This window comes from Manis pentadactyla, chromosome 15 (assembly GCF_030020395.1).
Source record: "Manis pentadactyla isolate mManPen7 chromosome 15, mManPen7.hap1, whole genome shotgun sequence".
NCBI lineage: Eukaryota > Metazoa > Chordata > Mammalia > Pholidota > Manidae > Manis > Manis pentadactyla.
This window is the reverse complement of record NC_080033.1, coordinates 66,806,488-66,832,154: the sequence shown is the minus strand read 5'-3', so window position 1 is coordinate 66,832,154 and position 25,667 is coordinate 66,806,488. Positions and strand designations below refer to the sequence as shown.

The following is a 25,667-nucleotide window of genomic DNA, read 5'->3' as shown; positions in this document are numbered from 1 at the left end:
CCTCAAAACACTTGTTATTTTTTGTCTTGTTGATATTAGCCATTCCAAAAAAATAATGACAATGGTTCAGGAATTTACTGTCTGTGTTTTCTTTTAGGAGTTTTATGATTTCAGGTCTTATATTTAGGTCTTTACTACGTTTTCAGTTTATTTTTGTGTATGGTACAACAGTGGCCCAGTTTCATATTTTTGCATGCAGCTGTCCAGTTTTCCCAACATCTTTTATTAAAGAGACTTTTCTCCATTGAATATTCTTGCCTTTTTCATATGTTAATTGACCATACAGGCATAGGTTCATTTCTGGACTCTCAGTTCTGTTCCATTGATCTGTGTGTCTATTTTTGTGCCACTGCCATACTGTTTTGATTATTATAGCTTTGTAGTATAGTTTGAAGCCAGGGAGCATAATACTTCCACCTTTGTTCTTTCTTAAGATTAATTTTGCTATTCAGGAGTTTTGTGGTTCCATACAAGTTTTAGGATTATTTGCTCTAGTTCTGTGAAAAATGCCATTGGTATTTTGAATAGGGATTACACTGAATCTATAGATTGCTTTATGTAGCAGGGACATTTTAGCAATTCTTCCTGTCTATGAGCATGGAATATCTCCATTTATTTGTGTCATCATCAGTTTCTTACATCAGAATCTTAGTTTTCAGTGTACAGGTCTTTCACCTCCTTGGTTAAATTTATTCCTAGGTATTTTATTGCTTTTGATTGTAAATTGCATTGTTTTCTTGATTTCTCTTTCTGCCAGTTCATTATTAGTACACAGAAATGCAACATATTTCTGTATATTGATTTTTATATTCTACAACTTAATTCATTTATTCTAGTAATTTTTTGGTGGAGTCTTTAGAGGGTTTTCTATATATAGTATTATGTCATCTGAAAATAGTGACAGTTTTACTCCTTTAACAATCTGGATACCTTTTTTTTTTTCTATTTATTTTGTCTGACTGCTGTGTATGGGACTTCCAGTACTATGTTGAAAATAAGTGGTGAGAGTGGGCATCTATGTCTTGTTCATGATGTTAGAAAAGCTTTCAGCTTTTTACCAATGAGTATGATGTCATCTGTGGGTTTGTCATGTTGAGATATGTTCCCTCTGTACCCAGAGTTTTTACCACAGATGCTGAATTTTGTCAAATGCTTCTTCTGCATCCATTGAAATGAACATATCTTTTATCCTTTCTTTTGTCTTTTTGTTAATATGGTGCATCACACTGACTTATGGATATTGAACCATCTTTTCATCCCTGGATTAAATCCCACTTGGTCATGGTGGATGATCCTTTTAATGTATTCTTGAATTTTGTTTGCTAATATTTTGTTAATGGTTTTTTTCATCAGGGATATATTATTTTTGTTGTAGTGGTTTTGTCTGGTTTTGGAATCAGGGTGATGCTACCCTTGGAGAATGAATTTGGAAGCTTCCCTTTTAAATTTTTTGAATAGGAATAGTTTGAGAAGGATAGACATTAACATCAACAATCCTTATTTGACATTTAACATCACAAAATTTTAATCATAATGTAGTACTGTAAAATTTAACTGTACTGCCAAATTTATTATTTCTACTTATTTATCTCCCTCTCTAGAAATTTCTGTTCTGATTAAAGTTTTCATTGATTCTGGGGCTTTCTTGAGATTTCCTTGAGTGGGATATATATCTAAAATCTTGCATGTCCACAGGTACATTTCCATTGCCTTGCCATGTGGGTGTTGGACACTGAATTCTTCTGTCTTACTAGTCTGTAGATGGCACTCTACTGCTTTGTAGTTTCCCATGCTGAAGAGGACTAGTCTGATGTTAGATTTTATTTTCTTTCTTAGATAACTTAGTATGTTGGGAAGTTAAGTTATTTATTTATTCTTGGAAATAGAAACTTTTCTAAAATATGACCAGGGATGGGGGATGTGTTTTCTGTTCATAACCTTCGGTAACCAAGTGAGTCTTGTCAAGCAGCAAATCAGAGAAAACCCCCTCTATTAACTTTCACTAACAGCTACACATCTGTTCCACTTTGTCCTTAGGGACATGCTTACACACTAGGCTCTAAGGACAGATGCAAATGACCTATCTTTTCCTTTGTGATTACCAGCTCGTGGTGGCTTTGCTCTGGATTATGAGACACTTCTTCCACGTTATCTTTTGGGTCACTAATGTGGACTTCTGTTTATATACTGAATTTTTAAATTCAAGAAATCAGTTTTTTGTTTCAAATTCTAGAAAGTGTTTTTCAGTGCTCTACTTGGATTTCCGTGAAAGCCCTTATCAGGACTTAGGTGTCAGGGCTCTCCTTGGACATTTCCCATGACTCTACTTCAGCTGTCTTCCACCTGTGCTGGGCCTCCACGTGGTCTCTCTTCTTACTGCTGTGTGCCGGTTTTTCTCGCAGCGGTCTCATGGTTTTGTCTGTTTGGTAGTGATGTCAAGTTGCTGGGTCATGGTGGCACGCAGAGCAGTTTCTATTTATGGGACTGACAACGGGCAAACTTTAGCTGAGGCACATGGAGGGCCTTTCTCTGCACCTCTGGGTCCCCCCGACTGTACGCAAGTCTTCCCTAATCTTAGAACCCAGTACCAGCTCGGCTCCAGAATACAGCTCCCCCTCCTGCTTCTCTAGGACCCCGGAGTGCGTGCCACAGCCCTTCTAACAAAGGGAGTCATGCCTCCCTTCCAGCAGAGGCTTCAAAGGGAATCACAACATCCTGGGCTTCCCGCTAGGCCACTCTAGCTCCCTCCCGGCATGAAGCTAAGCACATTCCAGCCCAGGATCAGTGCCCCAAAAGACCCAAAGGCAGCCGGTTTTCTCAAATACACCTTCCAGGGACTGCCAGCTTACCCATCAGTGATCATCAGAATGGATATTCAAGTTTCCATACTTTCCCCTGTCCTATGCCTCTGAATCTTACAAGTTTAGATCATTGGCGGGTGGCCCTTTTCACTTAATAGCAAAACTGAATATAATACATCAACTTAAAAGAAACGATTTGCTTTTGGAGAATAATTTGACATGTATCCAAAAATATACAGGTTTTCCCCCCTTTGATCTATTATCCCATTACTAAATATCTAGCCCCAGGAAATAATTTTTAATTTAAAAATGTTACATGAAGACTTTCATTATTTATCAAGTAAAACACTACAAACAATCTAACCGTCCAGCAGTGGGAGAATGGCTAAGTGAATTAGGGACCCTCACCAGACGAAAAAGGCAGTAATGGCTTTGAAGGTCACCTAACAACACAGACAAATGCTTAAAGTCATCTGTGAACACAGAGGGCACATACTTACACGTATTATAGGAGTCCAACTATGGATAGTATCACATGCAGAAACGATCAGGCAAAGGAAATACACCAGGTGCTCCCAGCGGCTACGCACAGGTGGTTTACTGGGATTTTTTTTTTCAAACCCGTCTCTCCTTTCTACTTCTCAATTTAAATACAGTAGGTAATAAAATGGTGTTTAAAGTACTCTTTGCCCAACCATACATACAGCCAACAGAATAAAGGACCAAGAATTGATAAAGTAATTGTGACATTAAATGGCTTCTTCAGAAAAGGCCTAAAGTGCTTACTGACAGTTTAAATGCCATCTCAGCGACTGTTTTATGAATAAACTCCATCTCAGCCCCCACTGGATCAATCATTAGCTCAGACAAATCTTTTGTGAAGCTGTTTACCAGAGTCTCTCCCTGGCATCACAGAGTATATGTTGATAAATAAAACAAGATTTTATCAAGTAAAATCATGGGCCCTGAGAAACACAATCTAGCTCAGCTCCTCACCACAACGTGGGCCAGAACTGCCAAATGGTACCTGTGAGTAGCCGAGAACCAGGTGACAGATGCAGAATCCAATAAAAGCTTGAAAATCAGCAGCTGAAATGAAATTTGCACATACCCAGACAGAGACACATCTGTGAGGGTCGGCGAGCCACTCGGAAACTCCCCCCTGCCACCCACAACTCTATCGAGACACCCCGGCAGCACCAGATGCGTGAAGCTCTCTCATCAAGGAAGTCAGATCTGGATAAATACATTTTATTTTAAATGTGCTAATTTTCTCTGCCACTGGTGGTATCTCATCTTTTAAATTATTTATGTTTCCAAGTTGTTTACGACAGCTTTGGAGAGCGGCATGTAGACCAAACGCTGTCCTACCACCACCTGAAACCAATTGTGCCCCTTCACTGTCCTGTGAAATGGCTGCAGATGGGCTTTATGCACACAGAGAAGTGCCAGTTCCCTCTCCCCATGTCCTTCGGTGGGCTGGGGAGATGTACACGTGACTAAGCCAAGGGTCTTCAGGCTTACTTATTCCAGGCTTTTGCTGAAAGCCCAGATTTTACAATTTTACCATCCTGCTAAATAAATTGATCCTACTAATGCCCTATCTGGGAATCGGTCCTGAGGAAATAAATTTGAATTAAAAGAGGGTAACCACCTGAAGATGTTCACAAGACCTTTATTTGTAAGTAGACTCCATCTAAATGCCCAGCTTGGGGAAATGATTACTCTGTGGTCCATCGACTTGATGGAAAAAAATCTGTCAGTCATTTAAATGCTAATGAAGAGTAGGTAATAGTATATGAACAGTGCCTATAATCTGCTTTGGAGCACTGGTTCTCACCAAGGACAATTCTGCCACCCAGGGGACATTTGACAATGTCTGGAGATAGTTTGGTTTGTAACACAAGAGGGGTGGTACTGGCATCTAGGAGGTCAAGGGCAGGGATGCTGCTTAAGCATCCTGTGTGCACAGAACAGCCCCCACCTCAAAGGATGATCTGGCCCCAAATGTCCAGAGTGCCAGAGTTTAAAGCAGGTTTTGTTTTTTGTTAAAGAAAAGTAGACAAGTCTCCACGAATTTCTATTACTGTTAACACACTTATATAAAGAATGCACTGGCCTAGGACAGGAAGGAGGCCAAAAGACCAAATGCTACTTCATCTACTCATCTCTCCCCCCAAATTATAAAGACTACATTCCACACAGTCTAAGCTGTTTTGTTCAACCATTCATATAAAATTATATATCCTGGCTTAAGTCTTTTAATGGACTTATTCAAGACCTCAGAAAACCTTATTAATGGTAAGTTGACAAATGCAGAGTTTATTCTAAAAAAGGAGAAATTGAAGACGTGGGCATTCTCAACAAGGACCTGACTCAGTTGTCCTGGTAAAGGGAGGAATTTATATAAACTTTACACTCGAACATTTCTATCACAGTAAGAATCATGAAAGGTAATTTTTTGATCCATAATTTAAGGTTCAAATGAAAACTGTAATTTTCATACAAGCATTTATTGACAAAATCTGAAGTACTACCATTTAACATTTGTTTCAAAATGGAAATCCTTCCATTATCCATCCCCTTATCAAGACACAATTCTGTCATCAGCTTTTTTGCACCAACAAAAGGTGGTACCTTTGGCTGTCCCCGAGGCTCTCTGGCCCCCCAGCTACTGTGCCTTGTAAGTCTCTGCTTCCTGCTTTTACTGCTCTCTGTCTGCCTGCTTGTCTCTGCGTCCTCTTCCACATCAGTACTTCTGAAATGCTTTCAAGTGGAAAACTATCAAAGTCACAAAAACAGAGCGAACGGCAAACAGCTATGCAGAAAAGCCTAACGTTCTCTCCCCTGAGTCGAGTTCAGGAATTTCTGCAGGGACTACGGCTGCGGCTGTTCAGGCAGCCTCAGCCTGCCGTCTCCCTGCCCTACCGGCTGGTTCTCAGCTGTATCCTGGAAACGGCCAACGGAGCAACTTCCAAATCACTGTGAGTTCTTGCAGCCAAAAGGGCAACGTAACGGCTGTGCTTTCTCTACTTGGGGAACAACCAGGACAAGAGAGCAAGACGCCAGCCCACGTCAGCCTGCGGGGGTCCAGAACCACGGTTTTTCTAGGTTATCCCAAGAGAACTGGGGAGACTGCAAACTCACCCAGCCCATGCTGAGTTTTGTGGTTTTGTGGTAAAGGAATGGAAAGATCTTGGAAGATTGTACTGGCCACACAGGGGGCCTTGCAAAACCACAGGCTGAGTGGGTTTCACTCTGTGGGATAGGCCACCGTGCAGACTGTGAAGCTCCAGAATCACAGGTCCACAGGTTGCCCCCACCATCAAACCAAGTCCTGAGCTGACCACAGCTGGGGGCTGCGTCCTCCACCCTTTTTCCTGAGCAACCTTAGCCTCTTTCGTACTCAGTGAAGCCACGCCCTGCCCACCGAGCCTACCCAACCTGGCTAATCAAAGGAGACACTAAGTCTTCAAGGCCTTGGTCAACCAAAAGGACCAAGAAGGCAGGCTCCCTCCTCCAGCAGCAGAGAGCACAAAAGGGGTGTCCTTCACTGTGGGCAGTTGGGACCATGAATGTCCTTCCCTAGGACAGGCCACCAAGGCCTTACTGACTGCTCTCAGGCCTTCTGAAGGGAAACCAAAACCCACCGGCTAGGAAAGAGCACCAGCAAGGATGAGCTGATCTAGAAGAGCAAGACCGTCTTGCCTGGCTCCTGCTGAAATGAAACCATGAGGAAGTTCCAAAGAGCTTCACCCTCTCCAACCACGTGACTTGTAAGAATCATACAGCGCTCTCCAGGAGGGAGGGGTGCTGAAGGACAAACCGAGGCCCTCTGAGGAAATGTGCAGCAGCAAGGATCCTTTTATGAGGCAGCATGCTCGGCTGGATAATTCTCAATGGTTCAAGTCCATCAGCCAACCGTTATCACAGGCCATCGCCACCCCATCAGCAGACACAGCTCGGGGAACCCCAACTGGTATCTCTCCACTCACCAGGACTGGCCGCATCTCACAGAAAACCAGGAGGGAAGCCAGCTCAATGTCTTCACTGTACCCATTCTTCAAAGGAACAGACCTAAATCCTGCAGCAGAACGGAAAAACAGCGCAAAGGCAGGCAATTAATGTCAGATTGTCAGATCTTAGCTTTCTTGGGTTACCCGGGGATCACACGCCCAGTTCAAGGACGGAAGTCAGTGCCCCACGCTGGGGGCTGACTTTTTGGAAACCAGAGGGCCCACCCGATGGCTGGAGAGGAGGGCTCCGGAATGCAGCCTTGACTGACCAGTCCACACAGAAAAGCGAAGTTAAAGTTCTCTGTCATCTGAAAGAAAAATGACTCATTCCTAAGAAATTAAAACCCACGGTACATTACACATTGAATTCAGAGTGACTGCAGCCGTGATTGGATTCCTTAAATACTCTTGAAGCCAAAAGACCCAAAAGAATAATGAACCCTTGTGGCGGTTCCCCCCTCAGGCCTTTACAAAGTGCAGGGTTGGAGAGTGTGTTTCATCTGTAAAGATTCCCAGTGGGAGGAAATCTCCCGTCTCTTGGCAGTTGGTAGCAGTATTGATCATCCTCCTTTGAAAACCATTCCCTATTTACAATTAGGACCTGTGTCTGACAGCCACTTTAATGTTTTTTATTTAAGGCAGGCTTGAGATAGAGCTGAATTTCCACCCCCAACCCCCATTAGGTAATGTTTAAGGCAACACATCTCCAAAGTTGGTTTGTTTGCTTGTTTTAATTAAGTAGTATAAATGAATACAAAGTAAAAATTAAGAGTCCTGTTCCCACCTACTCACAACCCCTTATTCCAGAAGAAACCATTGTTAACACTATCTTCCCCTATAGTCCATGCCTATGTTGGAGGGTTTTTTTTACACCACAAATGACAGGACCCAAACCTGAGCAGTTCTGAACCTTTTGGTTACCACTGAGCACTGTATCTTGGTGGTTCACTATATGGCCCTAGTTTGTCCTGAAAGCTTTTTATTTGCATTTTACCTACTGCTTCTCCAGGACAAGCAATGCCCAAGTTAGGATACTCCTACTATTTCCTCTGTACCTCCCACCATTCAGGTCTTGGCTTGTTTGATAATTCTTCTGGGAGAACCTTTACACTATGGTTGACTTCTTACCTCTAAATAATAGCTATTCAATCTCTCTCTTTCCACTACTTATGTTGCAGAAATTGGCGTGCTTACACAACCCTGTACCTTCTCTCCCCTTTCTTCTCCTAATTTGGGTAAACTGTTACTGTTTCTACACTGACATAGTGTGTAATATTTCCATTCCATCTTGTAACAATAATTCTCCCATAAAGGAACTCTTAGCTATTATATTTTTCTGACATCTTATGATTAAATTTTCAAACACACAGCAAAGCTAATAAATATTACAAGGAACACTTATACACCTGCCACCTAGATCCCACCATTATAACCTTATAGTATATTCTATCACATTTATCCATTCACCAATCTATGTGTGTATATATGTACATGTATGTATATATTTCAAAGTAAGTGGAAGACATCTGTATACTTCCCCCTGAACATGTCAGCATGCATATTAACTAGAGCTCAATATTTATTTACAGACAATGAATTGCACTTTTTTTTCTTAATGTCCAATGTTCACCACATCTTTATGAACTTCTCCACCAGTGTCATTGTTAGCTAAATTTGTTCTCTTTTGTTATATTCAGTATGAGTTCATAGGACATATAATCCCTGAACTGTACATATCTGAATGTGTCTGTTCTTTGATTTTACATCACTGACAGTTTGAGTGGGTATAAAACTTGTCAGGTCAAACTCTTTCCTCAGAGCATTCTGGGAACATTTCTCTAGAGCAGTATTCAGGGAGGGCGGTTTTCTGACCTATTTCGCCTTTCAGGTGATGCCGTCTTTTTGTTGGTTTGTTTGCTGGTTTGTCTTTTGCCTGGATACCCACAGAACTCTTGTGGTTTAGCCGTCTTTGCTTCTCCAGCTTTCAGGTAGATGTGAATCACTTATGGATCTTATTAAAATGCAAATAAGGTCTGGGGTGGGGCCTGAGATCCTGTTCTAAGAGCCGGTCTGTGGACAGTAGGGAAGAAGTCAGTCTAGGCACTGATCCACTCTCAGAATGTACTGGAATGCTGAGCGCCCTGTGGCGCTGGGTGGCTGTCAGCCCCTGCACTCCAGTGCATGGTTCTTAGCAAAGTGGGACTGCCTGATGCTCAGCACGTCCTTGTGATTGTGGAGAAGTGAGCTCTGTCCCCTCCCCTGGATGGCTCCAGCTCCATGGCCCAGGTCTCGGTTGTGTCGTAGAGGACAGGGAAATAGAGACAATCTTTCAAAGTGAGGTCAGCATTTTGACTTATTAGGAGAAGGCGAGGCCTTGAGAGTAGCCTGCAGAGTGGGAAGCACATGGATGTGAAGTCAGATGTTCCTGGGTTTGAATCCCAGCTCTGGTCTTACAGGTGTGCAACCCTGAACAAGTTAATTAACATCTCTAGGCCCCAAAGTGCTCATATTTAAAAAGTAGAGGTGATAAAACCTCTTTGACAGGATTGCTGTGAGGATTAAAACAGAGAGAGTTTAAGGCCCCTGACACAATGAACACTGCTTTCCTTCCTTGCTGAGCTCCAGCGGCTTAAAAGTTTAAGTGCATCCCTAACGACAATGGCAGCTTATTTTCAAGTTCAGAAGGCCCCCCAATGCCTTATGCACAAAGGGATTGTTCATTCTGCTTCATTCTTCCCCTGGACATGGACGTGCCAGGCAGTGCTAGAAGCTGGAAAGGAGAAGAGAAGGTCCTTACTAAGCATATCTCACAGTGGGGGAAGGGGTCACAGTTTTCATTATCCTTGAGGTTTTGTTCTTTGTATTTTAAATCCCCATGCTAAGTCGTGGCATGTTCTGGGTGAACTGACACCATTTGGTGGTGGAAAAGTAAGGAGGCTTCATCCACTCTGACCTCTCTCCAAGGCCCTGGGAAGAGCTACAAGCTCTTAGCCCTCGTCCTTCACGGGGACACGGGGACAAGGGCCTGCAGCTACTCGTCTGCAGGGGAGGCGGCCAGTGGAGACGCGCTAGGGACGGGCAGCCACTGCAACAGGAACCCTGTCTGAAGCCTTATTTATTTGGCTAAACCAAAAGAGACAAATTACAGAGACTGTGGCTACACTGCTGAGTTAATGCAGTTAACTAAGAGGGGCTGCCAAGTATCAGACCATTTAAACATCTCAAATTCTTGTGTAACCTACTCATTGCCTTAGGAATTTGCTTCTTTGATGATAAGATGGGCTCAGCTTTCTCGAAGTGCCATCCAAGGGTCTAACCTTGCAGACTCCTGGTCCCACCCCAAGAGCCTGCATCTCCTAACTCCTACCACCCCCCATGCCTCGTCAGGCAAGGCCCCAGTGGTAGAAGAATCAGAGTTATGATACTAAGGAAAGTAAACATTTAGGATAAATGCCTGATATGTTCCAGGTTTAGGAAATTAAAAAACAACAAAAAAAGAACCCAAGGTCTCCAAGCAACATCAAGAGAAAAGACTGTAGGTGTATAAAGATCACTGATACATGAGTGAGTTTTTTCTCTTGAAAAATGATCCTTACGAAACAGGGGACCTGGACCTCATGAGGAATCCAGAAGGATCTATGAGATTATTTATGTTTCATGCCTCAGAAATCCTAAGGAAGGGGGAAAAGAGAATCCAACATTGAGTGAGGACCTGTTTTGTCAGGCATTCTATATAAAATCCAGCAGGAACGTAAATTAGAAAAACCGTTCGCAAGATGCGGATAGCCGTATTACGAGTAGCAACCTGGATCAGTGGCCCCGAAGCAGCACCACGCTCAGGGGTCCCAATTCCCCTCTGTCTCCTGATTAAGAGGTGGTCACATGACCCACCTTGGCTTGGTCCCAGACAAACACAAAAGGACCCTTCTTAAAGCATAAAGGGGTTTGGTTTTGTTCGGCAAGGAGGAAAACTGGAAAACAACTGGAAAGAGTAAATCCACCATCCCGATTTTACAGAACAGGAAGGCAGAGCCCAGCAAGCCTGTGACTTCCCGAGATGACTTGAGAGAGGCGGATCTAAGACGGCAACTCAGAAGCTATGGAGGCCTTTTCCTCCCACCGCAGCATGTTGCCAGCCAGGGAGTGGGGGACATCCAACCAAACTTAAGCCCCTGGCCCTGGCTGAGGACAGGCAAACAGCTTTTAAGCTTTCAAAACGAATCAAACACAATGCCAGGACAATCTGCTAGTAATCCCATTTTGCCATCTCCCCTCCTCGAACCCCATGCGAAGTAACAGGCTGCCTCACGGTAACCACCAGGAGACCAGATCCAAGCCACCCACCCAGCCAGTTTTGCAATGACTTAATAGAAACCAGGGACCGTGCCTCTTTCATTCTTTTAAAGCCAGCAGCACAGACCAAAATGATGCTAGCCCTCATGGAACATCTTAATGAAGATGTCTTACCTGATTTGATCCCCTTAATGGGGTAAGTGGCGTGAGCGAGAAAGTTGGGATCGCTGAAGATATCTTCCTCGTAAACCACAAAGCGCAGAAATGCGAGGTTTGGGTCATAAATTTCAAACGTCACCTTCTCCTGTGTTGAAGCCCAAACAGGGCTTAAGCCGTTGTCATCTGGAAGGAGTTCAGAGCTCATTAAAGGCCCCACTTGTCCTGCCTTCTCCTGGTCAAACCATCTCTACATCCATGGGCTTTGCAGCTTTACGGCGACCATGTCAACATGCACCTATGCCAAGATCTAAGAAATAAACTTTTCTCCAGTAGCAAAGCTGGACAGCTGTTGTCCCAGGGCTGGCCCTCAGTAAGCAGAGAACACCTCCCCCTTATACATCTCCTAGCCTGACTCCCTGAAAGGAAATGGGAGGGCAGGAATGTGTGGCATCCGGAAGAGCGAGGGCCTCCACGGCCTCCTCTGCCGGGGGACCTGTGTCAGGCCTGCTGAGAGGCAGACACGGAGACAGGCACAGGCTCCGGAGCAGTGGCGGAAACCCTGCCGCCCCTCACACACGCCAGTGTCACTGGTCGGCACATGAGCTGTTCACAGAGCTACCTTCCCCAGGGGCAGGGGTCCCACTTAAAAGGCCCAGAGTTCATAGTTTCTTCCCGGCTTCAAATGGGAGAACAAGCAATTCTCTTGGCCTCCCTCCCCTCCGGGGTAAAATTGCCCATGCTGGGCTGTGCCCTCCAGGTCCTCTCTACATCTCTGCTGCCTGGCCTTGGACTTGGTGGGCAAAGAGGAGGGGGCTGCTGCACACAGAGGACCAGCCGAGCATCGTGGTGCAGAGAGCCAGGCGTCGCCCAGGACTCCTGTCGTGAGTTACAGGCGGAGAAGTGCAGCCCTGGGCACGAGCCCAACACACAATCCCACGGCCCTCTGTCCCCTCACCCCTCCGGCTTTATCGTAGTGGACAAGAGGGATGAAGGAAAAGCCCTGGACGATAGAAATGGCATGAAATCCCCAATGAACAGCATCCCCCACATGTGATTCAAATCGCTTGAGGTTTGACAGAACGAACCCAGGCAACTTACTCACAACCGTTGTCTTAAATTTGCTGTTGTCATATTCAGCTCCACATATTTCTACCTCCACGAAGGGGCAGGCAATGCTTCGTCCAAGTTTGGGCAGATGGCGAGCCCCAAGAACCTAGGACAGCCCAGGTGAGTATGGGAAATCCCCCAGATCGGTCCTGGGAAGGGCTGACGGGCTCTGAGTGGCTGGGGTCTAGGACTGGTGGACGCCCCACTGTTTCCCGCCCATGGATGAGGAAATGGGGGTGGAGAGCTGGGGTTAAGAATAAGCCAGGGTTGGAGCCTGCATGCCCTCACCCTGAACAGGTGGACCTCACCTGAGCACAGAAACACATACACCCAGGTGGGCACCTAGAGACAGTTTAGTCACTCGATCCCCCCGGCCCCAGGAAAAGATAGGGGAGAACATAGTATTATTTCTGAACTGGCTTTTTTTAAAAGATCTTTGCTTAAATAAACTTCATTTTTTTCTTTCTTAATCTTATGAAAAATGCCATTCATTTCTCTACCTGCGTGGTTTCCAAAAAAAGGAGAAAAAAGCTCCTACAAAGAGGTGACACATGCTTTGGAAGTCAGAGGAAGTCTTAAAAGCTTTCACCCCCAAACTGGCCAATGGAGGATAAACTCTCTCTTCCATGAAGACCCAATTGACCATTTCCCACAAGTTTGGTTTCCCTCTATTTCTGGCCAGAGGAGGCCCTCGGTGGGACCTCAGAGACACCCTGCTGAACCGAGCAAGAGGTGGAGGCACACCTTACCCCTGCAGACACCACTGGGGGGTGACCAAGGTACGTTGGGAGGGATCCCCACCCTTCCCTGCTCCCCTGAACCAATGCTGGAGAGCACGCGTCCGGTGCTGGTGAAACATTTGGACAGGAAGGTGGGCACAGCTAGGGTGCAGCGCTGTGCGTGCCTGGATCTGGGCCTCACCTTGACAGTCAGCGTCATCAGGATCTTCCGCTGGGCCTCGGGCGGCATGGGGTCATACTCCTCCGTCCTCATGCTCTCAGGCTGCAGGACGTAGCCCGTCCGCCCATTGAGGGAAAACAAGGCGTGATTCATCTGCATGTACTTATCTGGGAGGGAAAGGGAACTGCCGCTGTAAGTCAGGCACAGGAAGGCGGCCTCCTGGGCCAGGGGGTGCTAGGTAGGGAGTGACTTATACCTCCTTCCAAATACAACTCGGGATAGTTGTGAAAATAGGTATCTGACCTGGAAAGATGGGTTCAAAAAAACTCTCAGACTGCAGAACAGCATTCCAAGTATGATGCAAAATCCAGAACCAGTGGAAAAAAAGAAGATGATTAAAACCTACTCTAAGCTAAAAAATTTCTACATAAAAAAATATTCCCATAAAAGACAAGACATGCTGTAGAGAGAAAAGGTATTTTAACTCAAATGACAGGTAAATATAAACATATGCACTCAAACTATTCAGAGATCTGACAAAGGTATGCCATACGTTAGAAAAACTGGGTAAGAAACATGCACGGTTGTACGGGAAAAAAAAAGGCTTCCTAAATACATGGAAAACCTGGTTAAAGTTACTCATAAGAGAAATACCAACAAGGGAAACTAACTACATCAGAACATCAATTGGCAGCTGTCAGATGGGCAAAGAATGAAAAGCTTGGTAAAACTAAATTGTCAAACTTATGCCAAAAAGGGTGTGTGCCACCATTTTACCAGTGTGCACTCCCAGCCACCATCTCCACAAGGGCAGTGTGGCTGAGTGTCCTAGCTCAGGTGCCACTGGACACAGGTATGCACTGGTTCTCCTCAGAGCAGAACTGATCAAAATGCCAACGCTGCATATTCCACAGATATCCACCCCCACTGAGAGACGGCGCTCGGGTAAGGTTACGGGAGGCCGGGCTGTCCAAGCAAATGGTGGGAGACCACATGAATGCGCCTCAGCAGGGAGCCAGGTCAATAAATTACAGTTGCCCACGGAATCCTATGCAGGCATAAAACGACATACAGGGACCACAGACTAACAGATCCCCAAGGAGGCTTCAACAATATGAAAGCTGCCAAGCTCTGCTATCGAAGCTGCCACTTGTATACAAAGTTCCACCTGTCGGGTTCCCCCCACTGCCCCGCATCTGTCTCCAAAGAGAGGCTGAGCATGACGCCCTCATGGAGGGATGGGTCAGGAGCAGAAGAGAGGGCACTGAACACCTGTGTCCAGCTGGACCTGAAGCCAAGTGCCAGCTCCTGGACTTGAATTACATGAGCTGATGTTTCCTTTCTCTCTTAAGCCACACTGACTCAGCACCTGTCACTTGCCATCAGAGAGCCTGCCAATCACGGGTGCCATCAGTCCCCTTCGTGGACCCATTCAATTGCCAAGCCCCACATTAGCACGCTGGTTGGACCCTGACAGTTCATAAGACAAATCACGGCCCAGGAGACGGTCACCCTGGTGGCCCCAGCAGACTGTGCCCGGGACGATGCCACTGTCCTGGCATCATTTACCAGCCACAGTCGGTCCCCCTTTACCTGCAGTCTGGAAGTTGAGTGCCACCATCTGGGAGCCGCACAGCCAGAGGCGGAAGGGGTCGTAGTTGGAGGAGTCCACCCTCTGGCCCTTCGGGTAAACGCGGGTCAGGCCCTTTTGGTTGTACTTCAGAAGCTCGACGGGTTTCTGTCTGATGACACTGTCGGCCTTCGTCTCCACAAAAGAGCGGATTTCTCGGAAATCGGGGTTTTCTGCACACAGAGAGGGAGCCACCATTTATTCTGCGTCCCACGTTTTCTGAATGCTTGTTGCTGTAGCTAGATGCACAGCCATGAGATGAGACCAGGAATCTCTCTTGGACAAGACATTCAAGTAGTTGAGATGTTACTGCCATAACTGATACTACTCTGGGCTCAGCCCACAGGGATCCCAGATATCAAAGGGAGCCGTGTTCCCACAGCCTTCCAGTCTAGGATTACTGTAATTTACTTTTTGCTTAAAACCGGATTTGTATGAGCAAACACTAAAGTGGTACAGTGATAGGAAGGGGGCGGGTGGAGGCACGGCCCGGGGGGTCAGTGGGTGGGAGGAGAGGAGGCTGACAATAGGTCTGGCTTCCTTATCAAAGATGTCGTGGACACAAGATGCACAAACCAAGCCTTCTGGTGGGGGCAGAACCCACTGTCCGCAGGAGGGGCTGTGCTTGGAGAGGGGTGCCTGTGTGCTGAACGGGGAATGAACAGAGAGGGTGGGAACATGCAAATGACTCTTTGCTTGGAGGCAGCTTTGCTCCTTCACCTCCAACTGCAGAGGGACGGCCCATGGACACGCAGGGCTTGGCTGAGGCTGGTTCCAAGCTCTGGCTTCCTTCCCTGCATGGAGAGCTGCCTGGGGACCAGCCTCCCGATGACCTTTAACCCTAGGGTTTAGGACTACTCTCATCTCAAGAATCTGTGGCTCCAGGACAGAGGATCAAATATATAAGTTCTTTAAGAGGTGGAAAAACAGATGAACATGATCATTATTAGATGCAAAGAACTTGCTACAGTGGAAAATGTGGTAGAAGATCCATTTTTTAATCCTTCTGTGGCAGGCTGAATAACAGCCCCCAAAGATGCCCAGGTCCTGATCCCTGGAACCTATGAATATGTTGCTTTATATGGCAAAAGGGGCGTGGCAGATGAGATTAAATTAAGGAAGCTGAAATGGGGAGGTGATCCAGGCCCCAAATGTCAATATAATAGAGAAGTAGAGGGAGACTTGACTCCACAGAAGAGAAGGCACTGTGACCACAGAGGTTGACCGGGTGACGCAGCCACGGGCCAGGGCTGGCTGGCAGCCGCCAGGAGCCCGAGGAGACAAGGAGCGGAGGCTGTGGAGGGCACAGAGGGCGCGGACCCTGCCGGCAGCTCGGTTTCGGCCCACTTTTGGAACACTGGTTTCAGACTGCTGGCCTCCAGGACGGTGAGAATAAATATATGCTGTTTACAGCCACCAGCTTTGCAGCTGTAAGAAATGGACCCACCCTCTCAGATATTCCTCCGGAAGGTACCGGAAGGGCCTGTTTCACCAGCGCTTGAGGACAAGCTCGAGCAGCTGGGAACAGGCAGGAGCCACTCTACCCGGACAATGACAACCGCCAGGTGCCCAGGGAAACGGGTTTCCACGGAAGACGGAGGCGCCCCCGGGAGGCGGTACCTAAGTTGTCCTTGGTCTTGCTGGTGGGCTTGCAGTAGACAACCAGGTCTGAGAGCTCGATGGCGATGGACTGGTTCTTCTCCCAGTACTTCATGTTGTTCTCCTGTTGGGAGCCGGCCGTCTGGTTTCAGCCCCCAGGCCCACATCTAAAGAGTCCCACCCTCCCAGCTCATGGGCATGCGTTTTCCTCCCACCTGCCTCCCTCCTCCTGGCCTTGGACTCACTCAGCTCCTCACCAGGTACAATGTTTCTGCCCCCAGCCCCTTCTCTGTCCTCCCTCTCAGGCCGAAGTCCCTGACCAGTGGTTTCCATGCCACGGACTTGGGGGCCATCTCCCCTCAGAGGACCCACCACCAAATCCGTCTCCATCTGTGCAGGCCTGGCTTCTGACCGCACCCCAATCCAGGTGACCCTCAGCCTCCCACTGGTCATAGGGGAGCCTTGAGAGAATACTATATGCAGATAAAAGCATTCACGATTGGGGGCTGCTTGGCTTCGGGCATCGCACACAAAGCGCTTGATGGGCATTATCTGTGTTAGCCCACATATCCCCCGAGAGGTAGAATTTATCTCCACTGTACAAAGAAATTACAGAACACAGAGGCTGAGCAGCTTACCCCAGGCTACACAGCATGCCAGTGACAAGACCAGATGCCTGAGCAATGGGTCTCATCTCTGGTGCCACTCCGCTTCGCCCCTTACACACCATCGGCCATTGGGTCCTGAAGAGCCTTCTAGAATGCTCCCGGGTCCCCCTGAACCACAGCAACAGACTCCTTGCTCCTGGCTCCTCACCCCTGCAGCCCCCACCCAGCCCCCTCTGCCCTGTGGACTCCACCCAAGTCACTCTTCTCTGGGAAGCCTTCCTGGGTAACTCCAGCAGGACAGGAGACGGCAGGTGGCTTTCCGCCGACCTTCTGGAGCATTCAATGTCTCTCCTGGTCCTGGCTTCCACTGCCCTCATCTGTCCTGGCACTGGTGCTGTTCCACACCAGAGCCAGGCCTGTGCCCACTGAGAGCACATGCGGGATGACCAGGAGACAGAGGTTATTTGGTGGACAGGCTACGGACCACGCGGTCACCACATGGGAACTGGAATCGGGGACACGGTTCAAAAGCAGGCCCTGTTTATTGGCTGTGTCAACTCAGCAAGGCGTATAATCAGTCTGCGCCTCAGTTTCCACAACTGTAAAGTGAGGCTAACATGAGGACTTCCCTCCCAGGGCTGTCAGACTAAGCAAGGGGCCCCCTGCACTGCACCAGGCTTGTGGCAAAAACAAACAGCAGCTACTCAGGCCGCCCCCAAAACGCCCGTCCAGGCAGAGGATGAAAACAGCCCTCTCCACGAGCAGGTGAGGGGCCCGCTCTCTTCCGTATGAATGCCTTCGCCCACGGGTGCCGACGTATACCCTGGGGCCAAAGTGGGCCTCAGCCCTGACCAACCCCGGGGCCAAAGTGGGCCTCGGCCCTGACCAACAAATAAGCCTTTAGGGGAGCCTCAGAGCGGCGACGACCACGTTGGCAGGACAGCTGGACAGGACTACAAGCTCCAGACTCCGCCCTCCCCCGTCTGTGTGCACCCGCCCTTCACCAGCCCCTCCGTCTTCCTGAACGTCCTCGGGAACAAGCAGGCGGGTGGGATGGGCCTGGAGCAACAGGCACAGATGTCGGCCAGACGGTCAACAGCCAAATGCTGTTGGGAAACTGGGGCCTTATTTCTTTTCAATTTTTAGGTATTTCCTCCCAGTCTTTGTATCAACCTGGCTTTGAATGCTTTGCACTCGTGACTTTCACCGTGGGGGTGTTTGGGGACAGGAAACCCCACAACACACATCACCTCTAATGACAACAGAACTGATGAACCGAGAACGGGTGGGACACGCGCCACCTCACACGCAGCAACTCTGGCCGCACTCGGCACAGCAGCTCAAGATGAGATCCCAGCTGCTGCTTCCAAATCATGTAACTTCTACTCCCTGACCTGCAGGCTTCGCCCCCGGGGCCGTCTCAGAATCGGGAGGCCCACAGACCTCACCGGTCAGGCTGTGGGAACTCGCTGAGAGGCGCAGCTTGGTGACTGGACTTTTGCTGTTGAGGGAAGGAAGCCAGAGACCGTGAACTCACAGAGCCCTGAGCAGGTCCGAGGGCCGGGGCAGCTGTGAGGCCTCGGTGGGGAGCTCCCGGCCGTGGGCTAAAGCCTTGTCTCACGTTAGTTCCAAAGGCCAGTTGTGCCTGGAGCCAGAACTCGGCTGATTCTGCTGACTCCTATTTTTCTAACCTTCATATGTAATATTAGGACTTAAAATATTTTTTTCCTCATGAAATCTTAGCAGACGTAAAAACCAATTAAGGAGGAATGTAGCTCTAAGGCAGAGAACAGCAGCCCTGAAGATCTAGGCCTGGTTTCAGAAACCGTCCCTGGGGAGGGCTTAGTGGGGGCTGGGGGGGCGGTGGCGGGGAATCTTCCCAGGAAACTCCCTTTTCCCCCGTTAAGAGAAGCAGAGGCCCAGGATGCACAGGGCAGAGGGTGTCATAACCAGGCCCTTCTCCACTGTCAGGCAGCCTGGATGCCGGACAACAAGGTCTCCAGGGAACAGCGCCTAGGGCTTCTCACCAGGGCTCTCCTCCATTCTCAGCTGGAGGGACCCAGAACCCCAAACACTAGAATATGCACAGGAGGGTCGCATGCTGGCACTCGGTGCCACACAGGTTTCAGTGAGAAGGCAGCAGGGGGTCAGGGGATGATCTTCCTAATAACCCTCAGGACAGTGGCGCCCCTGTGGCTCAGAGCAGTACTGCACCAGGGGCCCAAGCGGGCAGATGAGGCGGCCCGTCAGAAGTGGGAACGGCCTTGCTGGCCTCAAGTGCATGGTCCACCCGAAGTAACTGGTGAGGGTGCGACCAGTCCTGGGTTCAGGACTGTCACCAGGCCTGTGACCAGACTGGGACAGACAGCGGGCCCTGCCAGGGAGGGCAGCATACAACCAGCTCTCTCAGAAAGTCTTCTGAAGAAGAGGACTTCACGCTGGGGTGTCGAATGGGTAAGTCAAGGGGTCTCAGGGGACCAGAGACTGGCCAAGATGGGAGGCCCTCCAGGGGGAAGGGAAGACCAGGCTGCCAGTGGGTGACCCTCCGAGTACATGCGAGGAGGAAGACTCAATTGTGCCCAGAAGTCAGAGGCACCCAAAGAGCAAAAAATCAAAGACCCTTTGAAATCAGTCCTTAGGGTCAAGATCTGCCTTAGAAGCAACCAGGTACATGGAAACCCTAAAATTTCTTCCTAGTTGTGTGGCCACAAGAGAGAGCAGACGGAACCTTACTCTCTCACCCAAGATGCAGCTACACATGTAAGATACAGTCTCACCTGGCAGGGATGCAGCAGTTAGATGCCGCCGTGACCCTGCTGTGTCAGGCACTCGGCACACATCATCTCATTTCATCCTCACTACATCTTGTCATTTAGGTATTTGGCTCCTTGTTTTACAGACAAAGAAACTGAGGCCCAGAGGGGTGTAGTTACTTGCCTTGGGTCCATCCCTGCCGGCTGTGAACTCGTCTGCCTAATCCTAAACCTCCTATTCTTCACCAGAACGCCACCCTTCACAAAACACTCCCAGCCAAACACTAATACTCCAGCTAGGAAAAACCCTAAAAGTTCACTCCCATCTAGAGTGGTAGCCCCTCCACAAGCATACAAACTTCTGGAGGGGAAGAACAGGGTCTTGTCAAGGATGGGAGTCCCAGGTCCCGCTGAGGGTCCCAGCAGGCCCGGCAGTGAATGCTTGGCGGGGAGGATACAGGCTGCTCTGAACAATGCTTAGCAACAAGAAACCATTCAAAATGAGGAATGCAATACTTTCCTGCTGAGATATGCAGGGCCAGACAGGCCCCAAACACTGACTGCCAGGGCACACACTCGAGCCTTCTGACAGTACATCCTAGAGCCCGCTTCACAGGGGCACCTCTGAGATCCCTTTTCTCTCCGGGACGGGTGGCCTTATCATCCGAACCCACTCCATCTCCTCCCTGCTCCACCTGCTACCCGGGCCCCATGGGAGCCTCAGCAGAGTGCTGGGGCCTGAGGACGTCAGGCCCACCCGAGCCCAGGTGAGCAGGTGCCTGCCTTGGTATCGATCTTCCAGGTGATCTGCCGGATGCTCTGAAACCACTCGAAGAGCTCCTCCACCCTGTCCGTGGCGAACTCCACCGGAGGGTCGCCCTGCTTCTTGGGCTCCAGGATGAAGACGAAGGCCTTCTGGTTTTTCCCCTGGGGGGCTTTCACTTTGGGAGGGAATAACGAAAGTCCTGGTCAGCCTGTGCAGGGGCCACAGGAAGACCAGGCTTCACATGGCCCGGCCACTCCTCTCATGGACCACCCAAACCGCCATGGCTGCATCACGCTCAGTGCGGCCTGGGACGCCAACCTCACATCGGGCAGCATCTGCCTCCTGGACGTTCCTGCCTGTGACATGCAGCAGGCTGAGGACTGTGCTCCGAAAAGGTGTCCACATCCTAACCTCTGCGACCTGTGAATGTGGCCTTACTTGGACTAGGTCTTGTGCTTAAGTGCTTAGGGATCCTGAGATGAGACAGTAGGCCCGAAATCAGACAGGGAAATGTGAGACACAGACATAGGGAAGATGGCCACTGAAGACACGGGCAGAGACTGGAGAGATGCAGCCACAAGCCAAGGACACCCAAGGATGGCCAGCAGCCATCAGAGGCAAGAAGAGAGGTATGGAATGGATTCTCTCTGCAGGGAAAGTATTTTCTAGATAAGAAAATTAGGCTATGAGAAGAAAAATTATCTGCCAAGTAATATCACTAGCTAAGATCTCTGAGCTCTAATATGCCAGGCAATAGTCTAAGCAGATTACACCCACTGTGTCTTACTGAATCCTGATCACACCCTTTGGAGGTGCTCTTTTTATGCCTGTTTGACTGGGGAGGAAATAGCCTCACTTAAGCAAAGTAACACACAGGTCACATAGCCAGTGGGGCAAAGCTAAGGCTCTGATCAAGCGGCCTCTTCACTATGCCCAGGGCCGCACATCTGTGCTCTGCAAAGAGGGTCTGGGAGATGATACAAAGCTTGGCGGAAGAGAAGGCACAAGCCCAGAATGCCCCAGGCCTGGCTAGTCCGTTAACTCACTGCAGGACCTCGGGCATGCCCTGTGGTCACTTAGGGGCTTGGTCTTCTCTTTTGTTAATTGGAACAAAGAATCCCTCTTCTCTGTATCCAGCTAATGGACTGATGGGCTGCAGGGAGCACGGAGGGCTGCTCAGCAAAGAAACCTGCTTGGGCTTCTTGCCAGGAACATCCCTCCTCATTGCCTCAGCCCCTCGTGTGGGAGTACAACTCGCCCACTTAAAAGCACGCACAGTCGAGGCCCAGGAAGCCCCACACAAATCCCACACTGCCACCACCACTGTACGAGCCTGTGAGGCCGAGGCCGAGGCCTTTGCTTCCCTCCTTGCACCAGACTCCGAGGTGGGCAGGCCAGGTCTCCTGGTGCCTGGCTGAGCAGCCAGGAAGCTATGGTTCAGAAAGGAGAAGAAGCAGGCCCAGGGTCTCATAGCGACCGAAAGGCAGAGCTGGGCTTAGAACCAGACATTCCCAGCTCCATGCTCACCGCAGCCCGGCCGGCATCTCTGCTCCTCCTAGAAAAGCCTGGGACACCCGGGCAGATACCAGCTGGGAGATACAACAGCCGACATTCGTCTCACACTTACGACATACCAGCTCTGGCTTAGCACTTCACAGATCCTAACAGCAGACACAACACTGCAGTGCTTGACCAGCCTGGCCCGTACCTGGCTTCGCATCCCAGTCAAGGCTACAAGGACTGAGCAATAGCCGCCGCCCTGCCGGGGGCGCTTCTGAGGCCCGGCTGTAGGGGATCTGGGTGGGAAGTCAGGCTAAGACCACGTGGGCACATACCAACGTTATAGGTGTTGAGATCCAATATGCCTCTGCAAAGAGACCCTAAGGGATTGTCTTCAATAATCTGTGAAGAAACAAGACATAAGTCACATTAGACTTAACAGGAATAATAAAAAGACAACCAGTTTCCAAAGCACACCATTTAGCAGAGACACTGCCTGTGGAACTGTTTAAAACGCATTTTCATTACAGGACACATCCGTGGGGAGAGAGCTAAATAATGAAGCACGTTGCTGCCAGGGACCCAGCAGTGAGCAGGTGCTGGCAGGTTCGGCGTTTCATTTTCCAATCTGTAAAAATGTGCCTTGTGAATTCAAGAACAGGTTTTTGAAGCATTTCTGTAGATCTGGTTTCAAAAAACATCCTAAACACTACTTCCTCTGCCATTATTCTGAAATGGCACTACCTGACTATCTGGCCTCCTGAAGCCCAGCTCCAGAACCTTCTGCACCTCCCATGTCCTGCAGGAGCAATGCCCACGCTCCTGATCTGGCTTCGAGGCTCTCCAGGCCCTGTCAGCCTTCCAGCTCCACACACTGCTGCATGTCTGAACCATCCCAGGATCAGGTGAGGTGGAGAATACCTCTGTCTGAGGGGAGCTGGCAGAACTGTGCATCTTCCCTTGCTTGTATTCCCCCTCCCCACCGCCCCCAAGGGCTAATGCTGACTGTGTCAGGGCAACGCAGTAGGCCCGCAGCCAGAGTCACATCCCTGCCTCATACTGAGCACACTGTACACAACCATGTTCCTGCCACCACACCCTTGCTTAGGCTGTACCTCCCACCTGGAATTCCCTTCTGCTGGTGTCTTATGTTGATCTCTAATTTGACTTTTAAGGCTCGAATGCCCCTTCCTCCATGCAGCCTTCCCCGACTGCCCCAACTCCCTGAGGAAGTTCGAGCCTTAAGAGTCCATCCCTGGTACAGTGTTGTCACCTAAGAGCAGGTGAATCATCAAGCCTTCTGGGCAAGAGGAGGCTGGGAAACAGAAACCAGGTTTGCAATGTCACCAGGAGGGCCTCAACTCACCTTCTACTTAGGCCTGCTTGCTTATGCACACCAAGCATGTTCCGCATGTCTGGCTGGCCAAACTAAATGTGTTTCATTTGCAAGCTGCTTTAAGCAAAGGACAAATTCCCCGTTTGGCCATTTTCGCTCAGGAGAGAATTCTGCATATGCAAAGCCTTCCGGCCCAGCACAACCTGATTAAAACATGACTGGCTTGTCACACTGACTTTCACCCACAACAAGTCGGGGACAATTCCAATTTCCCTGTCACTGTTGTCCCTGTTCTGGTGCTCCACAGAGACCACACAGCAGCATGTGCACAACGTACCCACTGAGGTGGCTCGGTGGATTCCCTGTAGAACAGGATTGGCAGGTCCCTCTGTGCCAGGACTGAGACTCACCTGCTTTTCCAGCTCCTCCACATCAACTGTTGAAATGTCCTCCACATAATTGGACGGGAAGTACTGCTGGATTCTGGTTCCATAGTCTCCTTTCCACCTGGATAAGGAGAGAGAGACTGCCCGTCAGAGCCCAGCTGCCAGCGTGGGGGGAGGCCAAGTGGCCAGGTGGCCAGAGGTGGTGGTCATTTTCTGTGACTACAGAGCATTTCAAAGGAATCCTCTGCTTTCTTTTTATCAACAATGAGTGATTGGGGGCCACCATCCTCCCCTCAACATGATCTTAAAATATGGTCAAAGGCACCAAAAGTCAACTGTTTCAATGCTTTCAGGGGACAGCAGGGGCCGCGTGAGGCGACAGCTGCAGTCTCGAGCAGGCCCGAGCCCGCCTCAGGGAGGGCTGGGCCCCAGGAACTAGGGCAGGAGAGAGGTGCTTCTGGGTCCAGACAGCCTGGAATCAACCCTACCACCAGGCACACAGGCTCACTGCGCCCCAGCCTCTCCGTCTGTACCACAGGAATGACCCTACTGCCTCCCTCAGATTTTACTGGGATTGCATGAGCTAACATATGCTGGGAGCTTTGGACAGGGCCCAGTGTATACTAAGGGCTCCACAGTGTTGGTTCTCATTTACGTAAAACACTGCCCCCAGCCTTTTTCCTACCTCTGTGCAGCACTAATACCAGGAGATGTAACCTGTCTACAAAGGTGTCTCGACTCCGGGCAGTTAATGGTGTGGGCACCTCCAAGATTCTCCCCCAGGTCTAGTCCTGGGCATGCAGGGCCACCCACTCCATGCAGGCTCTCCTGCAGCCACTCTCTGCAGCCAGGGGGCTCTTTCCTGAATGTAACCTGACCACACCACACCGACGGCTTCTGACACTTTCAGAATCGAGCCCGGGCTCTTCAGCCCTGCATTGTCTTCCCAGGAGCTCTTGGACCTCAACTCCTGCCTGTGACTCAAACTTGACACTCATTGCCGACAACCTAGCACAAGACCATTCCCTTCACTCTCAAATGCATCCCAGTTTGGACAAAAATTATTTAGTCTCCCAGCTATACTGGAACCAGTCTGGGGGAAACGCAAAAAAGGTGGTACAACTCAAGCATCCTACCAGGTGGCGCTGGTGCCACCAGAGAGGAGGGGATGTGAGGGGCAGTTTACCGATGCCTCTCACCAAAAGCACTTAAGCTGGTCTCTTAATTCATCTCAAACACGAACCTTGGAAATCTGGAGAATCCACACCAGTGGTGTGGAAAGGCATGAGGCGATTTTACACATGGAAGAGCATGTGTTCACCCGGGCTTTACCCACAACTCGATTAAAGTCAGTCACCTGCACCGACAGAACTGGGACCTCAAAGAGGCAACATGCAGAAGCACAGCGAGTGCGGTCAGGGGCCTGGGGGTGACCCGGGCTCTGGCTGCACCACTCGGGGTGGGGGGACCTAGGGGACAGCACATCTCTATCCTGGGGAGAGGCGGGTGAACAACAACACCATGGCTGGCAAGCTGGGGCTGCGAGCCTGCAGGGAAGAGCTCCAGGGACTGCAGTGGAGAGAGCAGAACCCACCGGGGAGGGGACACCAGTGGGGGTGTAGACACTGGGGGCGAGGGCAGATATCAGTGGGAAGCACATAAGAAGCCCCAAGCCCCCACTCCAGCCTCTGCAGATAGCTCTGCTGTTATCTGTTTTTGACTCTAGGGGATCCAAGTAAGATTTGGGTTGGAAAGAGGTTCTCCAAATTAAAAAAGAAAGAAGAAAAACTTTACAAACCTCTGTACCTAGTAC

The 25,667-nt window shown here is 49.3% G+C and overlaps 1 protein-coding gene across 1 annotated transcript in view; it reads right to left on the bottom strand.

Annotated features, from left to right (window-relative positions):
• Positions 1 to 25,667, bottom strand: part of PLCG2 (phospholipase C gamma 2) — a 126,054-nt gene that overhangs the window by 4,053 nt on the left and 96,334 nt on the right. Inside the window, exons 23-31 of the mRNA XM_036909355.2 lie at positions 23,879 to 23,975; positions 22,468 to 22,534; positions 20,650 to 20,807; positions 16,527 to 16,629; positions 14,870 to 15,079; positions 13,298 to 13,443; positions 12,368 to 12,482; positions 11,285 to 11,452; positions 6,797 to 6,885 (exon numbers count right to left, since the gene is read on the bottom strand). Coding sequence (XP_036765250.2) covers positions 6,797 to 6,885; positions 11,285 to 11,452; positions 12,368 to 12,482; positions 13,298 to 13,443; positions 14,870 to 15,079; positions 16,527 to 16,629; positions 20,650 to 20,807; positions 22,468 to 22,534; positions 23,879 to 23,975 — 1,153 coding nt within the window. The remainder of the gene's footprint in view (positions 1 to 6,796; positions 6,886 to 11,284; positions 11,453 to 12,367; positions 12,483 to 13,297; positions 13,444 to 14,869; positions 15,080 to 16,526; positions 16,630 to 20,649; positions 20,808 to 22,467; positions 22,535 to 23,878; positions 23,976 to 25,667) is intronic.